We start from the raw sequence: 22606 nt of genomic DNA, 5'->3' as shown, positions 1-22606 counted from the left end.
GAAGGCAGTTGTCTGAATCCTTTAGCAACTCATTGATCTCATTGACACCTGTCAGCTACATTGGCAGTGAGATGCTGAAGTTAGACTGATAGCAATTTAACCATTAGAAAAGATTAAGAAACTAGTGTTCGCTGGCTTTGAGCTTTTCTGTTTTCTTTTGGTGTGTGTGTGTGTGCAAATTGAAATATTCAAAGGCTGAAATTGAAGGCTACTAATGCCTGCCCTGCAGCTAAGCACAGGACCTGGGGCTGGGCAAGTAACCGCAGGCTTTTGCGAGGACCTTTTCCAGAAAAAAAAAAACACACCACCAAACAACCAAACAAAAAACCCCACTGACCTTTGAGGAGTGTCCTTGCAATAGAAGTAACAACAGATCATTAACAAACCCACTGTGGAGCCCTTAGCATGTTCCCAGCTAAGCTTGTAAAAAGCCAAGATTGTGAGATCTATTTTTTCATTTCGCAGTGCTCAGCAAAGCAAAGTTTGTAGTCCCCAGTGAGAGGCGATACATTTTTAGAACTTAACATCTTACTGAAAATACCAGTCCCTAGTATTGTTGAACACTGACATCCATTATGGATGGAGATGCTTATAAAGGCTGGACAGAAAGATTTGTTTTTGTATAATTCTTAAAGGGAAGAGGGACAGACAGAGGATGACTGTCAACACAGTCACAACAACCAGGTATAATGCTTGTCTGGGTCTCTTCCTTAAGGACCAAAATTAAGGTAACGAGTCAAAAAGTGAAATTGAAGAACAAGGTTGCATTCCAGTGCTAGGATCAGAAATGGTCTAGCTGACCAACGCAAGAGATCCATGAATATTTTTGTTTGCGTAGCAGTCAGTCTCTTTGTGACTTGTAGGATCATTATCTAAGAACATTCAGACAACTGTCAGAACTACAAGAGGAAGAAAAGTCTTACAGTTAGGTGACTCATTTCCTACTTTTGCATTCAAAGCTACAAGGTTGCAACAAGCCAGCCAAGAAACCCTGGCTTGGACCCAAAACTGAAAGAGCCACTGATTGCAAGTTATTGAAGTCTGCAATCATTACTTTTTAGTTTATTTGGCAAGTGGGTCAAAATATGGTTCTACAACACTGAAGCCTTCACACTGTCTTGGAGCCTGTTGCATTTGGGCTCATCACAGCCCAGCACGTTTACTCTCACAATATGCCCCAGAGCAAACGCTCACTTCCTCCTCCTGCTGAGGGCCGATGACAGACAGGCTGAGTGCCAAGGCCACAGTCATACACACAGCCTTTGGAAGAAATTGAGAGATTTTTTTTTTTGCATCTTCTTCAGTCAACAATTACCTCTCTTCTACCCATGACCAGAAGAATACACAAGGCCCAACCATGCCTTATTATCATGATTCTCATGGTTTCACAGAGAAGGCAGATTTGTCTCTGTATAATCTGTAGCTTCCTATCACATTGCATTTTGCCAACATCAGCAGCTATTTTCAAAGCCCAACAGGGTAAACACGCAGAGTTATCATGCAGGACAAGGCATGCCGTGTCAGACAAAGGGAAGGAGGTACCCTGAGTTTATTGTTACCATTCACAGCATCTGACGTGCTACCGAAGGGGTCAGCGAGAGGCAGGATATCAGGGAGCAGAAGCGCAGTCTCAGGAGATTTGAGCCCCTCAATCAGTTTTTCTGGGTTAAGCAGGAAAAGGAGGATGAAATGCAAAGAAAAACAACAACAACAAAAACATTAATTTGGTACTCAGTTCAGTGGCTTATCACCTACTATGTCAGCCTCTGAAAAATACCTGAATAATCTTGTGTGCAAATAACACCACTCCTTAAAGAACATCTTTTCACTAACGATCAAATAATTTCAAGACAGGGTCAGCTTTTCATCAGCTGGCTACAGTCATCTAGACAGCTGAGATACGCTAGACAATCTAGGCACACTTAAATATACCTTAAGTGTGGGAGACAGAGGGATTTGGACAACCTCTTTTTGGTTTGTGGGGACAGGACAAGGGGCAATGGCCAAAAAAAATGGATCACTGTAAGTTCCACACCAACATGCAAAATAATTTCTTCACGGTGAGGGTGACAGAGCACTGGGACAGGCTGCCCAGGGAGGTTGTGGGATCTCCTTCTCTGGAGATGTTCAAGGCTCCTCTAGACACCTACCTTGGCAACCTGCTCTCGGGAACCTGCTTTGGGAGGGGGGTTGGACCTGATGATCTCTGGAGGTCCCTTCTAACCCCTACCATTCTGTGAGGACATCCTCAACCACTATGCACTGCTCTCCCTATGAAGCCACTGTAAAATAGCATACGGTTCATTCATTTCTATGTGAAGCACAATGGTGGCCCCCTGAAAACCTAATAAAAAACCCGATTCCTTCTCACCCTCATATAGTCGGGAGCTCTTCATTTGTGTTAGTCTTTATCTAATGAGAAGAGGGACAGATGATCAGAACCTAAAGCCAGGTTTACAACTCTCAAAAATGGAATACTTAAAGTGCTGAAGATCTCAAGCAAAATCAGAAAACACTGAGACACTACAGTACCAGATATCAGAACCTGCCCTCATGTTAAAGAGCTGTCTAGTTACTCATTTCAAATATCAGGTTTCAAAATCAGGTATGTCATTCTCAGCTACATGACTCCCATGGTTTCCATTATCCATCATGCAAAGAAATTTAGATTGCCTGTGTAAAAAAAATTAATCTCAATTATTAATCTGGTGGATGAGTGACTTTGCAATCAAAGTAACCAGGTTTTCAATACTGAGCTTAATTATTTAGCTTCACAAAGGTTTACTCATCACACAAGAAGATAAGGGATATTTTCAGAATTTGTCAGAACTAATCACCTTCAGTAGAGCAGCACTGATAAAACTTGCTCCATATGGACAAATCTGATCACTTCAACTTGTTAAAATGACTACATTTATAATCTAACATTAGAACGATCTATCATATACCACAGCTATGCCTTTAAAACATTTTTACATCTATATTTATGCTTTGAGTTCAAAGGCTAGTATTATTTATTATCCAAAGAAAACATGCTTATAACTGCGCAAAAGAACAGGCTCTGGAATACTGCTGCATAAAAGACTTATCACACTGAGAAAGCCAAAGAACAGCTTAAGTTATACTATTACGCACATGATAATAATATTGATCTTTTATATTGCCCTATATAAATAATAAAACAGCCTAGTGGCTTTGGAACTCCTTATTCAAAACAGGACAAATTCTACTCCCCACAAACAACTTCACAAGCCAACACATTAAAGCAACCAGAGGGGGGTAAGAAAATCTAAAAAGGTACCCAAGAGGCAGCCATTATATAAGTAAAAGCCCAAAAAAGGTCAGCTAAAAAGGAAACCCTAACAGGAACATTAGTCTTGAATGCACTTGAAACCTTCCCATCACTGTCAGGAATATATATATATATATTTTTTTTTTTAAGGTTGGATTTGCAAAAGAAAACATCCGCCAACTGCAGTGGTATCATCCATGGCTTCTCACATACACGATGAGGGACTCTTTCCTCAAAGGAACAAGTAGGCAGGAAGCAGGGGATTGGCAACAAAATGTGATGGAGATACCATCAGAGATGTCAGATGGCTCAAACAAAGCAAAAAAGAACACTGAAGCAAAGGTTGGAGGTCATCTCAGGCACAGCAACCACAAATTAATGGAGTTTTTGATTCTTGGAAAAGTAGGGGGGGTAGCAGGACTGCCACCCCAGACTTCCAAAGGGCAGACTTTGGCCTGTTTAGGAGACTGTTTGGTGGAGTTCCTTGGGAGGCAGTCCTGGAAGGCAAAGGAGTCCAGGAAGGATGGAATTCAAGAAAGAAGACACAGCAACAGGCTGTCCCCACATGCCAAAAGATGAGCCAGCATGGAAGAAGACCATCCTGGCTGAACAGAGAGCTGTGGCTAGAGCTCAGAAGAAAAAGAAGGTTTATGACCTTTGGAAGAAGGGGCAAGCCATTCAGTAGGTCTACAAAGATGTCTTGAGGCTGTGCAAAGGTCAAAATCAGAAGGGCCAAAGCCCAACTTCAGCTCAGTCTGGCTACTGCTGTTGAAGTCAATAAATAAGGTTTTTATAAACACATAAACAAGAAAAGGAAGACTAAGGAGAATCCTCATCCTTTATTGGATGGGGCAGGGGTGGTGGGGAAACAGTGACAAGAGATGAGGAAAAGGCTGAGGTACTTAATGCCTTCTTTGCCTCCATCTTTAATAATAAGACCAGTTGTTCTCTGGGTACTCAACCCCCTGAGCTGGTAGATAGGGATAGGGAGCAGAACAAAGCCCTCATAATCCAAGAGTACATTGTTAGTGTCCTGCTGCACCACTTAGACGTACACAAGTCTATGGGGCCAGATGGGATTCACCCAAGGGTACTGAGGGAGCTGGTGGAAGTGCTTGCTAAGCCGCTTTCCATCATTTGTCAGCAGTCGTGGCTGTCAGGGGAGGTCCCAGTCGGCTGGCAGCTAGCAAATGTGACACCCATCTACAAGAAGGGCCAGAGGAAGGACCCGGGGAACTACAGCCCTGTCAGTCTGTCCTCAGTGCCGCGGAAGCTCATGGAGCAGATTATCTTGAGTGCCATCACGCAACACATACAGGACAACCAGGTGATGAGGCCCAGTGAGCATGGGTTTATGAAAGGCAGGTCCTGTTTGATGAACCTGATCTTCGGTGACAAGGTGATATACTTAGTGGATGGGGAAAAAGCTGTGGCTGTGGTCTACCTTCAGTAAGGCTTTTGACACTTTTTCCCACAGCATTCTCCTGGAGAAACTGGCTGCTCATGACTTGGATGGCTGTATGCCTCATTGGGTTAAAAAGAGACTGGGTGGCCGGGCCCAAAGAGTCGTGGTGAATGGGGTTAAATCCAGCTGGAGGCCAGTCGCAAGTGGTGTCCCCCAGGGCTCAGTACTGAGGGCAACTCTCTTCAGTATCTTCATCACCTGGACAAGGGGATCGAGAGCATCCTCATTAAGCTCACAGACAACACTAAGTTAAGTGCCAGCGTTGATCTGCTCAAGGGTAAGAAGACTGAAGGAGGATCTGGATAGGCTGGACTAATGGGCAGAGGACAATACTACGAGATTCAACAAAGTTAAGTGCTAGGTCCTGCACTTAGGGGACAACAACCCAATGCAATGCTACAGGCTGGGGAAGAGTGGCTGGAAAGCTTCCCAGTGGAAAGGGACCTGGGGGTACTGGTCGATAGCCAGCTGAACATAAGCCAGCAGTGTGCTAGGGTGACTAAGAAGGCCAATGTCACCCTGGCTTTTCACAGAATCATGCAATCATTAAGGTTGGAAAAGACCTCCAAGATCATCTGGTCCAACCACCCCTCTAACATCAACATCACCCACTAAACCATGTTGCTAAGCACCACATCCAACCTTTCCTTGAACACCCCCCAGTGACTCCACCACTTCCTGGGCAACCCGTTCCAATGCACAACTGCTCCCTCTGAGAAGAAATGTCTCCTAATTTCCAACCTAAACCTTCCCTGGTGCAACTTGAGGCCATTCCCTCTAGTCCTATCACTAGTTATCTGTGAGAAGAGTCCAACTCCCAGCTCCCCACAGCTTCCTTTCAGGTCTCCCCTGAGCCTCTTCTTCCTCATTTCCCTCAGATGCTTCTCACAGGACTTGCGTTCCAGACCCTTTACTAGCTTTACTACACTTCTTTGGACACATTTCAACACCTCAATGTCTTTCCTGTAGTGAGGGGCCCAAAACTGAATACAGTACTTGAGGTGCAGCCTCACCAGAGCTGATTTCAGGAAGCTGTATCAGGAAGAGTGTGGCCAGCAGTACTAGGGAAGTGACTGTCCCCACGTATTCAGCTCTGTTGAGGCCGTACCTTGATTACTGTGTTCAGCTTTGGGCCCCTCAGTACAAGAAGTACATCAAGGCCCTGGAGCATGTCCAGAGAAAGGCTACGAAGCTGGTGAAGGATCTGGAACACATGTCCTATGAGGAACAGCTGAGGGAGCTAGGGTTGGGTGGTGCTGGAATAGGCTGCCCAGGGCAGTGGCTGAAGTCACCATCCCTGGAGGTCTTCAAGAAACGTGGAGATGTAGAACTTGTATGGCTTAGTGGTGGGCTTGTCAGTGCTAGGTGAAAGGTTGAACTAGAAGACTGTAGGGGTCTTTTCCAACCTGCATGATTCTATGATTCTAAGAACTGATTTTAAGATGCTAGGAAAAGACAACACAGAAAAGAAATGTGGGGACAAGATTACAGGGAACATGCTCGAGTCTTTTTCCCAAAAGGAAAACTGAAAGGTAACAGGTATTCATCCAGAGTACAGTTGACTTAGAGAGTACTTCACATTAAGTAATCCAGAGAGCAAGGCACAGGACACAATTGTGGGAAAAACATGGACTGTCTCAGAGTTGTGCAATTACAGATTGTGTTTAGCTCCTGCTTTAAGATGAAGTTTCTGTGGGAATAGAAATGTTGTTTTTGCAGAGTTACATTGTTTAGAAGGAGGGAATGTGGTACTGAGATATGCTTACAGTGATAAGAAAAGTTTAGCAGGCAACCTTGTAAAATGCAGACAATCAGACTCCTTAGGACAATTAGGTGAAAATCACGGTGTCAAGTCAAGTCAGATAAGTGAAGAAACATTACCACTTCAAGCAGTAAAAATGTCAAAAGAAATTTGAAATTTAGCAGGCCGGCGACTGAAGGCCATGCATTGTTTGTGAAGCATCAGATAGATTGTGAATCTGGATTACCCACTCAGTGGGGAAACAGGGGAGGGTCCTGCCATAAAAAGGTATATAAACTGTGTTTTGGAACTAGTAGATGCGCTCTCTCCTGCTTGTGGGGCACCCGCCATTGCAATCGCGAATAAATTACTACTTCACTGAGATCCTCGCCTGAGCCTAAGTTATTGGCTACGGAGTGTTTCTCACAATTTGGGGGCTCGTCCGGGATCCAGTCACCTACTGGGGAGCCCCACCGCCGCAGCAGCAGGAAGGCATGCCCCGCTGATTTCAGCGGTCCTGTGCATCGACGGTGGTGGTTCTGCGGAAAGCTGACAGAGGGCCCGAGACTGGTTAAAGAGGCAGGATCCGTGAAGTAGTGGGGAAAGGAAGAAGGTAGGCACTCCGGGTTTTTAAGAATCGATCCGCTAACTCTGTGCACAGACCAAGGTAAGAAATATTAAGTATTGCCTTGGGGGTCGGGTGATCTGGTGTATGGTAAGCCCTTGCACGGGGAAGTGCTGGCACTACACCAGGGGAATCTGGTGTACGGTAATCCTTGCACGCGGAAGTGCTTGGAAGTACACCAGGGAATCTGGTAAACTCAGGTGTGCGGTAACGCTGGCACGGGGAAGTGCTTGGCGGTACACCCCCATCTTTCAGTACGTTGGTGTGTGGTACACTGCAGAAGGGAAAATTCTGTAGCACATACCGGCGAGGGTTAGGAAAGATGGGAAGTACGAGTTCCAGGGAATCTGGTAAACTCATAGGTGTGCGGTAACGCTTGCACGGGGAAGTGCTTTGCGGTACACCCCCATTTTTCAGTACGTTGGTGTGTGGTACACTGCAGAAGGGAAAATTCTGTAGCACATACTGGCGAGGGTTAGGAAAAATGGGAAAATATGAGTTCCAGGGGACAGGGAGATATCCCTGGGGGAGTGCCTACTAATAGTTCTTCCTGAAGAATGATAAGAAATTGGAAACATAATCCCAAAATTAGAGGGATTGTAAAAGAAAAATAATTAAAAAAAAAAAAAAAAAAGGGTTAAATATTGTGTATCAGTCTGGACAAAAGAACCAATTAAGGAAACAGCAGTATTTTGGCCAAACTACGGGTCTGATGAAAATTCAGGCTTTAAATTTATGTGTAAACAATAAGATTCCTTTTTCAGAGAAGGAGCCAAGTTATGCTCCCTATAATCTTAATATTGAACTGGTGGCAGCAGCAGTCACTCCGGGAAGGGAGACAGGGACTGTAATTAACACTGTCCCTAAAGAAGGATTGTACTCTAGGCTCTGGCAAGAATTAGAACAAGGTAGAAGATATGTTGAGAATTTTGCCTTCCCTGATACTAACAGTACTAACACTAACTGTGTATCCTCTTAGGTGAACTACCCCCTCCTCCTTACCAGCAGAGAGGTTAGGACTTTTTAAGAAGGAGAGGAAGTCTTTATTCAAGGACCCCAACAGCCTAGCTGAACAATTAGACCAGTTCCTACGACCTGATTTATACTCTTGGGGGAGGGAATTATGTCTATAAGTATTTTGTTTACAGGGAAAGAAATGGGAATGATCAGGAGGAGAGCTGCTATACAAGAATGGGAAAGAGCTCATCCTCCAGGACCAGGGGTAATACCGGCAGGGCAGAAATACCCACTTGCCAATCCTGGCTGGAATAATAATAGTGTGCAACACAGAAATCATATGAGAGACTTCGGGTTAGAATGAGAAAGTACTTGGGGATGAGACCTGAGGACCCAGTATCCCAAGGGCTCTTGAAAGTTCATTGTGTGATTAAAGTCTTGCAAAATACGCAGAAAATGCTTCAGAAGGTGGGGGAATGTAGTGAACAGTCACTGGGGGACCCTCCTGCGGGAGGCCCTGGAGGTGTGTGTCTGGAGGGGAGATGAGAAGGAAAAAAAAAAAAAAAAAAAAGAGATCGAAACTAATGGTATTGACAGTGCAGCGGGTAGTGAGGCAGAGGGTTGGAGAAAGATGAAGAAAATCTTCAGGGGGAGTCAGGGCCAGGATGGAAAGGAGAGGAAGAGAGATGAAGGAATGGCAGGCAAAGAGGGCTGCCTGTATTGTGGCCCGAGTCCTAGCAGAGACAGGCTTTGATAAGATGTTTTAAGTGTGGCCAGGCTGGCCACTTCGAATAGGAATATCTGGAGTGGAAGAAGGAGGAAAGAAGGAAAATGGGATGAAATATGCTATATTGATATGTTGTTTCAGTATCTTGGAGGGAAAAGGTATGGAATTAAGTTGGACTCTGACTGAGCCTTTGGTGCTGGTATTAGAAAAGTGCGGGCTGGAGAAAGATAAAGGAAGTGTTAAAAGTCTTGCCGAAGGTGTTAAAGGTGTGGCATGTAATATTTAACAGAGCTGTTTGAAATTGAATGAGCAGGGAAAGGTGATGTAGGCGTTATCTAAGTAACAGTCTAGAAGTTTTGGTATATTTGCATATTTGCTGTGGTGTTTGTTCAGTTTCCCAAGCATCGGGGAGGGGGGAACAGCCTGCTCCACCAGGGGCCTCTCCAGCGGCCGCAGGGGGGGCTTCGGCTCCAGCGCCTGGAGCGCCTCCTCCCCCTCCTTCTGCACTGACTTTGGTGTCTGCGGGGGGGTTTCTCGCTCTCCCAACTGCTGTTGAGCAGCAGGCTTTTGTTTGTTTCTTTGTTTGTTTTCGTGGATGTGTTCTCACAGAGGCACGGACTGTGTTGCTCATGGCTTGGCTCTGGGCAGCAGTGGGCCCCTTAGGGCCAGATGAAATTGTCCCTTATCTGCCACGGGGAGGCTTCCGGGTTTTTTTTCTCACGGGGGCTGCCACTGCAGTTTCCCACCCCCCTACTCACAGCCCCCGAACCTTGCCATCAAACCCAATACACTGGGGAACAGCTAGGTCATTACTGACTTGTAAAGTATCAGGGATTAAATTAACTAATGAAACCCTAAAAAGTGATGGGGGTAGAAGGGGCTGGGATAACAGTGCCACTTTTGGGGGATACCAAGCTGAGACCAGGGGATAAAATGATCACTGGGCAATTATTGTATGTATCCAAGGCAGAGACTAACTTGTTGGGAAGGGATTTGATGATTAAATTGGGCATTCAACTAGTAAATTATTAGACTGGAATAACAGTGTAATTAATGGAGTGCTCTCAGGCCCTGAGAGCAAACGTATATTCACCTCTAACTGGAAAGACCCTGAAATGGGGACGGAAGCAACAATATAGGTGGACAATTTTACCTTGGGGGGTTTACAGGGCCACCTATCTATATGAGTAAGTTTTAAAAAAGATTTTGGAGCAATTACAACCTCCCAAGGAGGTATTAATGTTACAAATATGTGGATCATTTTCTGTTGTCAGGACAGGAGAAAAGAGTTGTGAAGAAAGCTACTAACAAACAAGCTATTCAACTTTCTGGGAAAGCAGGGCTTGAGAGTATTAAAAAAAAAAAAAAAAAAAAAAAAAAAAAAAAAAGTTACAATATGGAGAAAGAGAAGTCAGGTATTTAAGGCATCTAATGTCTGAGGGAAAATGAAGAATAAATCCAGAGAGGATTCAGGGAATTGTTGAAAATTAAGAAAGAACTAAAAAGTTTTAAAAGAATGATTTTTTTAAGGAATCAGGAGCCATGAAGTCTGAAGGAAAACGGATACTCCCTGATGGGAGAGAAATGCTGAATAAAGTGATAATGAGGCAAATATTAACTGTTTTACATCAAAAGAGTCATTGGGAGGTGCAAGCAATGTGTGATATTGTGCTAAGAAAGTATGTCTGTGTAGGAATATACACTTTAGGGAAGCACATATGTAGAGGATGTACCATATGTCAAAAGGTAAATAAAAAGGTGTTCTGTAACCCATTTAGAGGGGGACGGGAGCCAGGGGTTTGACCTTTCCAAAGTATACAGGTAAACTTTACTGAGTTACTTGTTTGTCCTAATTGACCACGTGACTAGATGGGTGTAAGCTTTACTGAAAGGGTTAAAGCAGGCCTTAGAGATTGAGTGGGATTTTCACAGCCCCTGGCACCCCTCCTCTTCTGGGAAGGTGGAGCGAATGAATCAGACATTAAAGAAGCAATTAACTAAACTAGTGTTAGAAACCCAATTTCCTTGGGTAAAATGCTTACTCCTACAGGTTTAAACAGCACCAAGAAAGGATATAGGAATTTCACCATATGAGATGCTGTTCAGATTGCCCTATCTGGGCAGAAGGGATGAGATACCACAATTCAAAATAAGAGAGTTTCCTTAAGAACTGTATTCTGGGGTTGTCTTCTTCTTTGTCATCTCTCAGGACCTGTGGGTTGTTGGCTCAAACCCCACCTTTGGAATTCCCCATTCACCACCATCACCCAGGAAACCGGGTCCTGATTCAGACCTGGAAAGAGTCAACTCCGGCCTGAATGGGAAGGACAATTACTAACCGCTGAAACAGCCGTAAGAACTGCAGAAAAAGGTTGGACTCACTATACTCGAGTGAAGGCATCTGTCGACGCTAGTACGTGGGAAGCTGTTCCTACAAAAGACTTGTTGGAAGTTGAAATTGAAGAGAAAAAATCTCATAGTGGACTCTGAGCAGGATAAGAGCTTACAATTGTAAACTAACCTTTTATTTTCACAGGTAACTAACGAGTGTGACTTGTGATTGAGAGAAAGGACAGACCTATAGCGAACTGCAGTGCTCCCAAGGGGGGGTTGTTATAGTAGTAGTGTACATCTTATTTTTGTATCGATAATTATTTGGAAACCTAAGGTTTAAAAATAATGACAGGGAAAAATTGATTACTAATTTTGTTTTTAGTGATTCTAGGCCTCAGAGAAGGCCTCGGTCAATTGGTAACTTGGAAAAGGCATGACCAGATAATAGCAAAAACGGGATACCCCATCAAAATATGGGTGACTGTGACAGGGGGTTATGTACCACAAGCCGTCACGTTTGATGCTTGTGAGGTGTTAGCTTGTGGAGATTTAAATGCCCAATGACAATTGAGCAGAAAGAACAAATAACTGGAAGAGACCCAACAGCCAGATTGAGAATAGCTGTATGGAAACAATCCTCTATTGCCATCAGAGAAAGGGAGAAACTCAAGGAGAAAACAGGAGAGTAAACAGGAGGCCCTCTGAAATGTGGCAGTTCAAACATTTGAGATTCAAACAGGGTATGGGGATGTGAATGCCTGGATAGAATGGGTCAAATATACTGTCCAGAGTCTCAACCGTAGCTACTGCTATGCTTGTGCCTCGGGATGACCGATTGCCCAGATAGTGCCCTTCCCATGGGGGTGGACCAAAGACTCCCAAGGGATGCGCTGTATGATTGCATTGTACCAAGAAAAGACTGCCTGGGGAAATGAGGCCTGTAAGTCTCTCTTTGCTGTTTCTTGCATGATAACAATATCACAGTTCCCCCTGCATTCTCTACAGCTATAGGTAACCATACAGCTTGCCTCTCACGGCAGGGTGTGAGTGCTACCTGGCATCTGGGAGAATTTGCCTTGTGCTACCAAGGACTTGATGGGAAACTGCTCAAGACTAGAGATCCCCAGGGCAGATCTCTGGTGGTACGGTGGAGGGAAGATCTTACGGTCCACCCTACCATCTAATTGGGAAGGCACTTGTGCACTTGTTCAATCAGCTATACCCTTCACCCTGGCATTTGAAAGAGAAACATCACAAATACCCAGAAGAAGTAAAGGAGGCTTAGGAATATCATTTGATGATAGAGTATACATAGATTCTGTTGGGGTACTTAGAGGAGTTCGGGATGAATATAAAGCCAGAAATTAAATTGCTGCAGGGTTTGAGTTACTGTTCTGGTGGGTAACAATCAATAAAAATGTGGATTGGATTAATTATTTCTATTATAATCAGCAGAGATTCATCAATTATACCAAGGATGCGATGAGAGGAATCGCTGAACAACTAGATGCCATCAGCAAAATGGCTTGGGAAAACAGGATAGCATTAGATATGATGCTTGTGGAGAAGGGTGGTGTATGCGTGATGCTGGGCAACCACTGTACTTTTATCCGTAACAATACTGCCCCGGATGGCACAGTAACAAGAGCATTGCAAGGGCTTACCACCCTTGCCAATGAATTAGCAGAAAATTCGGGAGCAGACACTTCCATCACAGGATGGTTGAAATCTTGGTTTGGTAAATGGAAAGGGATGGTAATGTCCATATTTACATCCTTGATTATAGTAGCAGGAGTTTTGACAGCTATTGGCTGTTGCGTTATCCCCTGTGTAAGGGGACTTGTCCAGCGGTTAATTGAAACCACATTATTGAAACAAATGACCATAGATCCACCACCCTACTCAGATAAAATGATACTAGAGGAAATGGAGAGCAAAGAAAGTGAAGAACAGGAAGATATTTACCAAATTACACTTAAAATAAATAAATAAATAAAAATAAAAAGAGTTTTTGCAAAAATCAACAGTTTATAAAAAAAAAAGAAAAGGGGGGAATTGTGGGAATAGAAATGTTGTTTTTGCAGAGTTACATTGTTTAGAAGGAGGGAATGTGGTACTGAGATATGCTTACAGTGATAAGAAAAGTTTAGCAGGCAACCTTGTAAAATGCAGACAATCAGACTCCTTAGGACAATTAGGTGAAAATCACGGTGTCAAGTCAAGTCAGATAAGTGAAGAAACATTACCACTTCAAGCAGTAAAAATGTCAAAAGAAATTTGAAATTTAGCAGGCCGGCGACTGAAGGCCATGCATTGTTTGTGAAGCATCAGATAGATTGTGAATCTGGATTACCCACTCAGTGGGGAAACAGGGGAGGGTCCTGCCATAAAAAGGTATATAAACTGTGTTTTGGAACTAGTAGATGCGCTCTCTCCTGCTTGTGGGGCACCCGCCATTGCAATCGCGAATAAATTACTACTTCACTGAGATCCTCGCCTGAGCCTAAGTTATTGGCTACGGAGTGTTTCTCACAGTTTCTAGGCTATGAAGTGATACGTAGGTATGGAGCAAATGTACTTACATTTTAGAAATTTAGGCCTATGATACTCCCTTTAGCAGCAGACTCTTACAGAAGGCCTGTTTCCAAATGCTCAGGTTGATGCAAATGCCCTGAAAAGCTGCGTCTTCAAAACCACATATACTCTGCCCGAAATCATTCCTTTTATGATCCCATTTCCAAATGTCTTGCTCCTTCAAGTCTCCCTCCTTCAATCTTACCTTTCCAAATACAGTTTCCTTCTTTTCCCCAATAGTGCAGATTGAAACTGTCTCTTGGTCAGATACATAGGCAATAACATATTGAGCTCAGACATTGTTTAAACAAGTAGAAATTACAAGAATAAACATGTTATTCTTCTCCCTTCTAGGCCCTGGACTCAGCCAACTTTATGCAAAGCTTTAGGCTGACAGTGGTTCTTTGTCTTGTTCTGTTAGTTGTCTTTTTCTCATTTCCTTCATTGTTGGTTCTAATCTGACAACACTTCTACAGGTAGTTACTTGACCTCTTAGTGCATGATTAAAAGAAACTTTATCCCTCTTGAGTAAGGGTGAGAGGTTCAACAAAAACAAAAGGCATCAGGATGAATGGGAAGGGAGATAGCCAAAATAACAAAAAAAATCATATACTTCTGCCTATTTTGAGGTTTAGTGGTTTGTTTCCTGGGTTTCTGTTTAGTCTATCATCTTGTACCAATCCATAGGGTTAAGACAGAATAGAGGAACAGCAAAGTCACTTGAAGCAGTGGAAAAATGACATTTAACTAGAAGTTAACGGATAGTTAGTGATGGCCCAGGGAAAACCATGGTTCTGCATTAGGTAATAGGAATACCTTCTCTACAGTTGTTAGGTTTGGTCTCTTTAGCACAGCACACTTATTCAAAAAGACACGTAAACTAAATGAAGTTTTTCAGAATCCACATCAGACATTCCTAAGTCCAAGAACACCACATGCCTTTGCAGTGACATATAAATTCCACTCTTAAGCCTCTGCCCTACAAAAGCTCCAACGATAAAAGCAGTAACTTAAGGCAGGTATATTCTGCACACTAGACTGTTTCCCTCTGCATACAAATTAGGCAGCTTCAGTTTAATTATATACAGCTCTTGAGAGAAAAACTAGGCTCTCACATGATACTGAACAGAACTGGGGATCCTGCTACCAAAGGAATTATCTAGCAGAAGTTTAATAGAGAAAAGAGAAAAGCTGCTTCATCTTCAAGTGAAGTAATGGTTGAGATGGACAGAAGCCAACAGTGCTAAGTAATTTGAGTAAGAAATTCAGCAGCGCAAGAAGGAAAAATGGGGATTAGTGATCTCCTTTCTATTATCTGTACAAATGCACAGTTCCAAGTCATGCATATATGAAACGATCATAAATTGCTGAACAGATTCCACCAATAAAGCGAACAGCATGCTATGCGTATCTGCCATTTGTAGAAAGGATGAATGATACAGTCTTGGGTCCATGTACAACCTGAAGAACATCCTCTCCCATCTGCCATCCCCTTAGCACAGATTTTCTACTGCTGTAAAACCAAGAGATGTTTTGTCACTGCAGTACCAGTTTCGTGTGACTCCCAGAACATGCAGGAACACAATCACAGGATGTGATTTGGAAACAGTCACGATGCCAAAGGAGGTCAGTTATACAGCAATCAGCAACATAACAAGAAATCAAGAAATAGCCTCTTCTATACTGCAGTTTCAGGATTCACTGCAACTAATTTTGTGCATGTATAGAGCTATCACTGGAGCTTAAAAGGACAAAGCACATTCTGAACCAGTCATCATGCTGTTAAATTCAGGATTTTGCAGTGTCAGAGATCCTCCTGCCTCGTATAGGCATATCCAGACAATTAATATGTAAGCATATGAGTAAGTCCAAGGATAAACAAAGTTAAGAAAATATAACCCCATTTAAAAAAATTACACAGCTCCTGAAGGGCTTTCAAAAAGGGCTTTTATCAAACTCCAGCTGGGAAATGTCATTTATTTGGTAACTGTGCACCCACATGAGGCTTTCTGTCAGAGGCACCCTCATCCCTAGTTAGCCTACCAAAAGTCTGCCAGAAGCTTTCCAGGTCACAAGAAAAGCAAGCTTGATTCAGGTACAGGATCAATCTGACCTTTTGTACTTAATTTTCTATTTTTTTTTTCTTCCTGTTTTCACTCATGACAGGATGGCAGCAAGTTTGCTACAGCTTTGCATCAGCTAGTAAGGATGCTGGCTGTGTAAGCAAGATTCTTTAATAAATCTTAAAGAGGTATCTCTGTTTAAAAGAATGCAGAAGGCATTAAAAAGAGCTCTCTGTCAGCTGTTCCAAGAGCTGAAGCCTAGTCACTTTCACCTAAAAGCCTGCAGTATGTCTCACTTCATTCTTAGGTTCCCAGTCCCCCCAAGTAAGAAATTACTGCCTGTTTCCCTAGCACAGTCAAAATGAGCAAAACACACACTGCAGAAAAAGAAAAGCAAGAGTATAACCTACAACTAATAGCTCTCAGAGGCTTCCCCAAATGCAGACATTGGTAGCTTCTTGAACTTGAAAACCAAACCACTTCCTTGGGGAATGAACACAAGAACTTTTCCTCTGATTTGCACCAATATAAGAAGGATGCAATACCATTTAGCATCAGCAGAATTAACTCTGAATTTGTATCACAGGACAAGAAAGCAAGATCAGACCCCACACATAGATCAAGGAATAAGGCCTTGGACAATTTATTAAAAAAACGGATCTTTTTCTTCATTCTTTTCCAATTCATGCACAATTTAATTTGTGAGGTTTACAATTAGTCAGTTTGCACAGACTTTGCACCTGCAACACCACCACTGCCAAAGACTAAGTTGGCATGCTGCATCTATACTTTTATACCTTTAAGCAAAGTATATGCAGAAAGCCTTTTAAGAAGAACTACAGTGATGAAAAAAATAATCAAGAGACAGGGGAGGGAAACAGGTTTTTAGTTAGAGCAGGCTATTAGAAAGAACAAAGATTCCCGAGAGACTTGCAAGTTAAAATGGAAACAGAGGGCAAAAGCCTGTCATACTTGGGTAAAATGCCAAACAATCAAGATGCAACATCTCAAAGCCAAAAGATGTCCACCAGCCAGGCACTGCACACAGTAAGAACGTTACTCACTCGTGTACTGCAGAGGAATAGCAAAAAGAAAGACAATTCAATAGAGAACACAGCAGAGTTCTTTTCTTCGGATGGCAACTGAGAAAGAAAGACAAGGTTGTAAAAAATGCTGCCAAGTCAACTGTGTTGTGAGTGGGAGGGCAACTTACCAAGGAAGGTATAGATTAGTAACTCAGGAAGATTTGTGCCTATTGATTAATCAAATATTAAAGATTAAAGGAAGCCTTGCACATTATTCAGCCACAGAGAACTTTGACTAATCAAGGGAAAGCACTGAACTTCCATTTTCCTAATAGATTTTCTGCCAAATGGAATTGTTTCTTATATAGCACAAATAGAAAGAGAAGATAACATAAGTAACATGCTTTGAAAATACATATATATATGTTTATGGACACATATCATTTTGTAAAAATCATAGAGAATAGTCAGACATTTCAGTTTTTCCTTAAGAGATCAAAAGTGAACAATTTTATTGTTTCAAATTAATAATATTCAAGTTCTATAGTATTTGTCAAATGTCCCCTCCTGCCCCAATTAAATTAAAACCCAGACAGAAACAACACTAGAGACAATTTACACTCATTTAGTTGGGGTTCCAGTGGTCCACTGGCTTTATTACTCCAAATCATCAAAACACCATACTATACTGTCAGTTAATAATACAGCAATTAATTCACCAGGAAACTAGCTGAGTAGCACCTACTCTGCAACTTCCAAATACAAGATGTAAACTCAAATTGTTAGTACCCAACAACACGCTCATGCATGCCTGCAGCAACCTGAAGCCCAGTCAATGTGTCATTTTGGAACAAACCTTCTCATTAGAATTCAAGATTACTTTTTTTTTTTTTTTTAAAGCCACTGCAAACAGCCTGACATAGATTGGTAGAATTACCTTCTCAGAATTTATGGGCTTAGGGTAGAGGGGGTTATTTTGCTGGTTAAAAACATCAGATATTTTCTGCCAAACAAGAGCCCTACTGCACTGGCAATATTGGTCCCACTAAAGCAGCTGAACTTGCGTGTTTTGACAAAGATGTCAGTGACATGAGTCCTAACTCATGCTCCCAAATGCTAGAAACTGAGAGCTTTAGCAATCTCTCTCAACATTTCATGATTCTTTACACGTTTCTAGTTCTTCAGCCATTGCAGTAGCCTGAAACTCACCTCCAGCTTGCAACCTAGAGGAAAAAAAAAGCTTAAGAGAACCTGTTCCTGAAGGTCTTACATTAGAAGACAATGAGGAAAATAAATATTCCTGTTTTGCTTAAAACACCTATTTTTGAAGCCAACTGTATGTTTAGCAGGAATGGACAACAGGCCCATACGTTTCTGATAGGTATGGCTAGGAAACAGGCCAAGGGTGTGGACATAAACATTTTGTTTTGAAGCTGCACTGCAAGTTATGTACTTCTGCAGCTCTGAGAAGTATCCTTTTCTAAAATGCACACAAGTCCATGGGCGTTTGAAAAAAAGAAAAAGGCAAAAATAATCCTCAAAGTGCTTTTTAAAAGCCTCAAAGATCCAATGTGATGATGATTCTTTAATAAGCAACACTGTTTGTCTTCTCATCAAAAGCACGAATATCCAGTCGTGCCCAGATGGCACAGGCATGCTTCCTTGGCCTGTTTCCTTCCCCAGCTATATTTGCATGTTTATTTAACTGTGCTGGACAGGGAATTTCTCTTATCTCACTTTCTGTTATGGCCAAAAAAGCACTGTGGAGGCTGCTTCGTGTTGCTTTTCTTCAAACAAATACCTAACTACACTTGTCTCTCAGCTGTAGTTAAGACATTGAATTGTTACAGAAAGTGAATGGTTGTGTAAACATGCAAAGAATGACCTATTTTAAAGAGAAAGGGGTGTTTTGGTAGGCAACACCACAGAAAGACCACCAGCAGCACCCTGCTCGCACAGTCTCAGCCTGCACATGAATCAGCATGGCACAGCCAGCAGCACAGGCGGGTTTGTTCTCTGGCCAGCAGCGGGGAGGAGCTGAGCTCTTTTTCTCTCTCTCCTCTCACACCGAGGTGCTCCTGCTCGACAGCTGCTCCTTGCTTGCGCTGCCAAGGACCCACACCCACCACCACATCTCTCTCTGCTCCTGCAGAGAAGAGAGAATAAGCCAGGACTGATAGCACAGAGTACCTGGAGAAGAACATTGCCATTGCTCTGGGACTGCAAAGGCAAACCCCCACCCCCACCCCCCCAACAAAACCTCAAACAATTGGAAAGAAATATTTTTGGCAATATCTCAGAGGGCATTTCACTGGCTCCACCCTTCACTTACACAAAAAACTTTATCTGAGCAGATGTTTCTAGATAAAGAACATCAGGAAAGGCTCTACATGTATCCTAAGAGATAACTTAAAGGTGCAGATAATGATGTCAAGACAGCAAGCATATCAGCATGTTCAGTTTCAGCAGTTAATAATGAATATATGCTAAAACAAGCATTCGCATGCTCTGGGTCAAACCTCATTAACTATTTCTGGAGCCCATCCATACCATCAGAAACAAAGTCAAAAGAAACAAAACAACTACACACAAAAAATAGACACAAGACTATTCACAGAGTGGAGTCCCAACTACTCAGAGAACAATCTTAAAAAAAAAAAAAAAAAAAAGTTAAGCTTCACAACTCTTTAATTTCACATCTCCAGAATACCTGGTGCATAATTTACCCTCCCATGCTTGCACAAGCTAAATGCGTATTGATAAGTATTAAGTAGTGACACAAAGCAGAAAAATTACCATTCTGATCAAATACTCTGTTATGATTAATCAGCAGTGAAGCCTGCAATAAGCTTATTAAGGACTTGGCTCACTTTCCTACATGCAAAGGGAAAAATGTTTTCAGCATGAATATTTAAGTCTTCCTTGTTTTAACAGATGTTTTGCTGTGCTCTTACTCTTGCCACCTCCTCTTATGAGTTAAAATTAAGAATTGTAGCCATTACACAACAGAGAAGGAGAAATACACTGAAAAACATTCTACTTCCACTTTATTATTGCCCAGAGCTGGTATTTCTGCCCTCAGTAGGGTGCTACATTTCCTCCTCTCTAGGAACACTTTTACTGAAAAAGCCCATTAGCTGTAACAAATTAAAACCAACCTCCTCTAGGATTCTGTGCATCTCCTACACCACAATCCACAGAAACAGCACTGCCTGCTAGAACCTGCTGTCAAAGGTTTGTCTTTGCTGTGTGTTTAACTGACTCCACAGAACCAAAAATGTGATCTTGCTGAACCAACGACATCTGAGCAGTCATACTTAAAGCTGTGTCTGTTGCCTATGGCTCAATACTGACATTCTTCTCCATTTGAACATATTTAGGCTGTCTGGGGATGGATCCTATGGCTATTCACGTGTTAAGCACTGTTTACTTATTTCTCAGGAATCTGTTATAGAAAGGCTTGTCTTTCCATCTGTGCATACTGAGGAAAGGTAGGAAAGCACAAGGAGGTAGGTCTCCAGCCAGCATTCAAGCAATGCCACCTGCATCCTCAGGTGCCAGCAAAGGGAGCAAGTTTGTGGCAAAAAAGAAGCTGAGTTCTCAGCCAGACATCAGCTGTGACAGGCTTAGAGCACACAAAGCTGATCTAGCTGGCTCTGTATGGCAAATAGGGAAAATATCAAATAAAAGCCTCACTTATGCCTGTACTAAAAGCCTTACTGAACAACACTGCTCTTGTAAACAGGAGGTACAAGTTCATGCTTTTACTTCCAAAAGGGCTATCCACAGTCAAAAAAACACAGATGTAAAATGTTGTCAGAGCAATGGGATTTGCAATCAATGTTTTTCAGAATATTTTTATTTCTGAGAGAAAAAGCAAATACTTAGCAAGCGTTTAAACATAATTCTGCTGCTTTTGTGCAAAGAAAAAAAAAAAAAGCAGCTTAGTAACATGCAATAGGAGATGCTGGCATACTAAGAGCCATAAGTCAGTCCCAACCCTACTGACTCAAGGGGCACAACTAAAAGAATGCCTTTCACATCCACATCCTCTCTGCTCACTGTAGGGATGTTCTGCACAAGGCACACAGTACAGGTAATGCAGGCAAACAAGCACCAAGGCCACTCAGCTCTGCGTGACAGATTGAAAACCTGAGTCCAAATTTGGGAATTTTTTATTTTTATTGTTTAACCTTTTCTGTTTGATCTACAAGCTCAGACAAACCCTCTCAGTTTTCAAGACTAAGGATAAGCATGAAGCTCTCACCCTTGAAAACAATCAAAACTTTCATGAGCTTCTGGCCTCATCAAGTTTGATGTTCAAGAAATTAAAAAAAAATAAAAATCAGATGTCTTCATAGCAATTTGCAGGGAGCCAACAAAACCAGATCTCTCACACACCTTTGCCCCTACAGAAGCAGATCAACATAACTCAATAGCACTGACACAGGCAGGCAAAGAGATTTGCCAAAGGTTTAGCACAGGCTTGCAAAGATATGCGACCAGTCTGGGACAAATCTGTGGGACACGCAACCTGGCACTACAAAAACTGCCGACAACTGCTTCTCCCATTATTCACACCTAAAGGCGGGGCCAAAAGACAATTCCTTTGTGGTGGTTTCTGTACCACAAATAATCTCAGAGCTCCTGCAGCTAAGTCTGTGACTGCTGCTTTGTGTGATTGCACTGTATCAAGATGCAGTAGGCAATAAAGGAAAACAACCAGCTTGGTGCTTATCCGTTTATGTAGAGCACATCAGCAGAGAACTAAATAGTAGCCTGGGCTGTCAGTCTACAAGTCAGGAAAACCAGCACTTCACTAGCATTTGGGGAAAGATTAAAAAAAAAAAAAAGTGTACAATCTGCACAAAATCTTCTATAGGTTCTTTTCATACTAGTGCCAGGCAGGTCAGGTCCCAACAAGCGCTCACATAGGAGAGAGAGGCTGTCATTAAGTTCTGTTTCACTTATTCAAATGCTGAACTTTGAGAAAACTCTTTTTCAGTTGTAATGCATTTCTCATACTCTTTGAGCATTAATCAGAATGAAACAAGCCCACCTAAACTACAGAAAAAATAGACTTTTCCCCTGAATCACTTAACTTTCCATGGAGAGATGTTATCTTTACAAATACATCCCTTTGAAGCTTGGGTCCTCTACAGTCCAGCTACCAGTGATTCAGAGATTGAGCTGAGGACAAGGGTGAGGGCTGTAACAAGCACTTGTCCTCTGGGGATGGCTGACAAGAAGGGACCTGTTGCGCACATTCATGTGAGGGCTTAGAGAAACTTCAAGATAAGAATATTGCTATATTCCAAATCTTACTGATTTGCAAATAAGCTCCTAAGCACTTACATAATCTTGTGCTAAAAAGTGTTGGCTGCTGCAGTCAGAAATAACCGTACAGGAAAGACTTTCAAGTAGAACTGCAAAGTAAATGGAAATAGCTACCAACTGCACTAGAGAATTTTGCCAAATCAAAAAAGGTTACATGTTAACTTGTGCTTCAAATGAAGCACGCTTTTGCAATAGGCTTTGAAAGCCAAAGAAACACTGACTCTTACAGAACAGAAATATTAACAATAATGAAAACTGCAATTTCAAAGTTAGACTAATCTGAAAATGGTTTGGATGAGTACTAGTAAAGTACTCAATGATTATTTTTGGTTTTGAATACTGAACCTTTAGAGACAGCAACATAGTTGGTATTAGAAGCTATCTGATAGCCCTTGGGGCTGCCATGAAAACCAAAGGCACTTGTGCTTTGCACCGCTCACCACCATGCAGATGCGTAGCACGTTCT

At 42.4% G+C, this 22606-nt stretch overlaps 2 protein-coding genes across 11 annotated transcripts in view; both read right to left on the bottom strand.

The window, feature by feature from the left end:
* Nucleotides 1-16878, bottom strand: part of LOC309887761 (uncharacterized protein FLJ45252-like) — a 37284-nt gene extending 20406 nt beyond the window's left edge. The window contains exon 1 of the mRNA XM_082779715.1: nt 16843-16878. The gene's annotated coding sequence lies outside the window, so the exon portion shown is untranslated. The remainder of the gene's footprint in view (nt 1-16842) is intronic.
* AAK1 (AP2 associated kinase 1) overlaps nt 1-22606 on the bottom strand; it is an 84456-nt gene that overhangs the window by 8301 nt on the left and 53549 nt on the right. For 4 of the 10 annotated variants that reach the window (XM_082779697.1, XM_082779700.1, XM_082779699.1 and 1 more), the window contains exon 18: nt 1560-1661. The exons of 5 other annotated variants lie outside the window; for them this stretch is intronic. In XM_082779697.1, coding sequence (XP_082635823.1) covers nt 1560-1661 — 102 coding nt within the window. Of the gene's footprint in view, nt 1-1559; nt 1662-18189; nt 18950-22606 lie in introns of those variants that run through there. One more of the 10 variants, XM_082779702.1, reaches the window with a different exon arrangement.

This window comes from Aythya marila (assembly GCF_965140915.1).
Source record: "Aythya marila genome assembly, chromosome: 26".
Classification (NCBI taxonomy): domain Eukaryota; kingdom Metazoa; phylum Chordata; class Aves; order Anseriformes; family Anatidae; genus Aythya; species Aythya marila.
Note: the sequence above shows the minus strand (reverse complement) of the source record. Positions and strands in the feature narration are given on the sequence as shown.